The sequence below is a fragment of the Gnatocerus cornutus genome, chromosome 7 (genome assembly GCF_029298725.1).
Source record: "Gnatocerus cornutus isolate USDA-ARS CGAHR chromosome 7, icGnaCorn1.1, whole genome shotgun sequence".
Taxonomy (NCBI): Eukaryota; Metazoa; Arthropoda; class Insecta; order Coleoptera; family Tenebrionidae; genus Gnatocerus; species Gnatocerus cornutus.
The window spans coordinates 2,364,448-2,368,063 of NC_142239.1; the positions used below are offsets into that span (position 1 = coordinate 2,364,448).

General features: G+C 39.7%; 1 protein-coding gene across 1 annotated transcript; it reads right to left on the reverse strand.

The window, feature by feature from the left end:
• Positions 1–1,805: 1,805 nt before the first annotated feature.
• On the reverse strand, positions 1,806–3,230 carry LOC148170661 (uncharacterized). Its single transcript, XM_088042212.1, has 2 exons — positions 3,155–3,230; positions 1,806–2,107 (listed from the first exon to the last, which is right to left on the reverse strand). The coding sequence occupies exons 1-2, from the start codon at positions 3,216–3,218 to the stop codon at positions 1,806–1,808; spliced, it is 366 nt and encodes a 121-aa protein (XP_087898338.1). The 5' UTR covers positions 3,219–3,230.
• Between the last annotated feature and the right edge of the window lie 386 nt (positions 3,231–3,616).

Here is a 3,616-nt window from a genome sequence, read left to right on the forward strand (position 1 = left end):
AAGAATGGTAAGGCAAATCAAGGTCACTCCAAGGCCATTCTAATGGGTAAACACCCTGTTTTTTTCCAAGGTCAATTGCCAAGGACAGACTCCCCTTAGCTCTCCGTCTAAGACAGTCATGCCCTATTTCCGTTTCACTTGTCGTGGTGGTAGTTTGTTTAGTGATCTTGTTATTTTACGAATGGGACGGCGTCAGGTGTTCTCGCTCGCGCTTTTTCGAAAAACTTCGAGAAGCTTCGTTACACACCCCCCTTACTTGGAGGAGTTCTTTGGTTTGTAGAAGGAAACGATACCATCCCCCGGCTTGCTTTGATGGTCTTAGCGTCCACAGGGGAATTCGGCACCAGAGGTCTGGGGTCGATGTCGGGAGGGGTATATTTTGCTCCCTTGAGGCGGTCCAGGATGGCGGTATTAGCAGGTATCGGACAGGCGTCTTTGGAGGTCACCTCGTAACTCCCATTCTTTTTCTCTGTAAGCACTATCGGCGAGCTCCATGCACTGTTGGATGGTTCGATAATGTTTTCCTCCAACATTCGGTCAACTTCTTTGTTAACCACGTTTTGGAGTACCGGATTCAGTGGACGATAGCGCTGGTTGATTGGAGTTATGGTGGGTGTGATGAGGCGGATCTCATGCTTCGTCATGTCGGTTCGGTCTAGAGTTTGTCCGAATTTCATGAACTCTTTGGCGAGAAATTTGTCTATTTGTAGTCTTGGTTCTTCGGCGATTTTATTTACGGGTGTCATTACCTCGGGAATGTGACACAATAATTCCCCTTTATACCGAACTACGTTTTTCTCCAGGTCTAGTACTAGGCGGATTTTGATTCGGATTCGGTTGTTGGTAGCACTAGCTTGGCTAGACGGTGGTTTCGGTTTTCCTGGTGACGGTGTTGTAAGTTTCTCCTTCCGAAGTGGAGTCGGTAACGGTATCGGTTTCGGTGCTTCGGTCGGAGGTTATTATCTGTTCGGTATTGATAGACACGGTGCGTCTTGTCGGTATTCCGGGAACGGTGCTTGTGGCAACGGTGTTTCTTTTTGATTCGGTTTCGGTGGCTGCGACGGTATTAAGTTTCTGCGGACCCCCTAATTCTGTCGTCTGGTGGAAGCTGTTTGCTGCATTTCAGTCCTCTTTTGGTTTTCCGGCTGTCTATGAAAGCAGTCACAGTCTCTTGTCAACGTTCCGTCTTTCCCACATCTTGAGCAGAACTTGCGGGGTGTTTCTTGGCAATTGAAACGGATATGGTCCTTCTTTCCGCATCTCCAGCACTGCACCTCTCGTGTAGCTTCATTTCTTGGCGGTTTCGTTTCCGTTTTTATGCCTTGGAGGTGATTTGGCTGCGTTTGATACTCCATTGGGAGCTTTTTCTCTGGTGCCCATGGAGACGGCGAGGGCGTGAAACGGTTCTTTGTTTGTTTGATTTCGGCCTGTAGCCGTTCAAAGTCTTGAAGCTGTGCCAGCAGATCGCTGACGGACCCGACTTCATGCCGCTTAATATATTGTCGGTACTCCGGCAGCAAGTGCTTGTAAATACAAGTCAGTTCTCGCTGTGTGGAAAAATGATGGTTTATAGTCATGGATTACACAGGTCTACAATGATTTTGGTGCCGCTAAAAGTAAAACTGATTTCAATCATATTCAGTACCCTGATAAAAACTTGATACTTACTTTTTTAATCCTACGTGTAGTTTTCGAGATTTCATAAGGGTAAATAAATTAAAAAGCATTTAATTAATTTATTAAAAAACCAAAGAACATTTAATTTAAATCATTTGATTACATTTAATTACACATTATTTTACAGGTTAGAAGCTTCTCTTTTTACATTTTCTTTGATGAATGTCTTCAGGACATTCCCGAGCAATACTCCAACAGTAATCTGCCATCATATGTTCGTCCCAGCGACCTTGGTGTCTATCTTCCATCACCTTTAAATCTTGATGGAAACGTTCTCCCTGTTCTTCGCTATACGCTCCAAGATTTTCAGGAAATTTGTCTAAATGATTGTCTAGATAGTGTACCTTTATGCTCATATTACATCCAAGATTTTTAAAGCTAATTAAAAGGTTTTGAACTAACTCTTTGTAATTTTTGGCCTTATGATTTCCTAAAAAATTTGTTACAACAGCAGCAAAAGATTTCCAAGCCGCTGCTTCTAAATCATTCATTGAATGTATAAAATCGTCTTTCAATAAAAGTCTTATCTGTGGGCCATCAAAAATACCTGCTTTAAGTTTCTCATTACTTAAACCGGGAAACTTCCTTGAAAGATATACAAAACACGGACCAGTTTTATCTAATGCCTTAACATATTGCTTCATAAGTCCCAATTTGATGTGCAATGGAGGCAAAATAATCTTATCTCTAGAAACTAAAGGCGGGTTTATAATATTTTGTTTGCCAACCGTCATGTTATTTCTTAAAGTCCAATCTTTTTTGATCCAATGGTCTTTTTTTGCTCTACTGTCCCATAAACATATAAAACATGGAAATTTAGTGTACCCACTTTGTTGACCTACTAGAAAGTTCACCATTTTTAAATCGACACATATAACCCATTGGTGCTCCGAGTACTTAAGCTTTTTTAAAACAAGATCCACGTTTGTATACTCTTCTTTCAATTTCGTAGAATGAGCAATAGGCACAGCTGCATGTTTATTACCAATATCTAGTAAAACACACTTTAAACTTCGCTTACAGCTATCCATAAACAATCTCCATTCTTCAGCTTTGTACCTAGAGAGTCCCAGTTTCATTAGAAGGCCACCAATGTTATTACAATAAACTATATCATTTTCCGAACTAAAAAATGGAAGAAATTCTTTTTCGCGACCACGATAAAATGTTACTTTTGTACCTTGAGTTAACAAATTTCTTTCTTTGAGTCTCGATGCGAGTAGCTCAGATCGCTCTTTCGAAAGGTCAAGGTCTCTAATTAAATCACTTAAAGCATCTTGAGAAAAAAGTGAGGGTGCTGTTGACACTTCAAAATCATAGTCATGTTCATCAGAAAAAACTTCCACCATCTCTGTGTCAAATAAATCTGATAGATCTGAATGATCTTGATTCATAGGAGATGGTACGTCATCTGAACACAGTCGAGGTCTTTTAGCAGATGGTAATTCAGGATATGTCATTTTTCTTTTGTTTATACCATGTAATTGTACAACACAAAAATAACAGTCATCAATATGATTTTTTGGTTCTGTCCAAATCATCGGCACACTATACTTCAAATGATTACGTTTACCGTTTGTCCACTGTCTTAAATGTTCACAACACAACTTGCACACAATATTTGGAACCCACGGTTTGTTCAGAGCCTTCATCTCCATATTAAAGTAATCAACGTATGTCTTCTTCACTGCATCTGTTATAGGTTTTCTGAACTTTTTTACTACATATTCACCACAAATGTAACAAAATGTATTTGGATTATTTATACAACACCTTCTCGACGACGACATATTAATAGTATTAATTAAAAAAAAAAACTAATTGATTATTATAATGACATTAAGTCTGAAAAAATACATTTTTTAGGTTATGTTTGATCGATACAAACCTGAACGTAGCTTCACGATTTTGACAGCTTCGCACGAAATCTTGCGGGCTA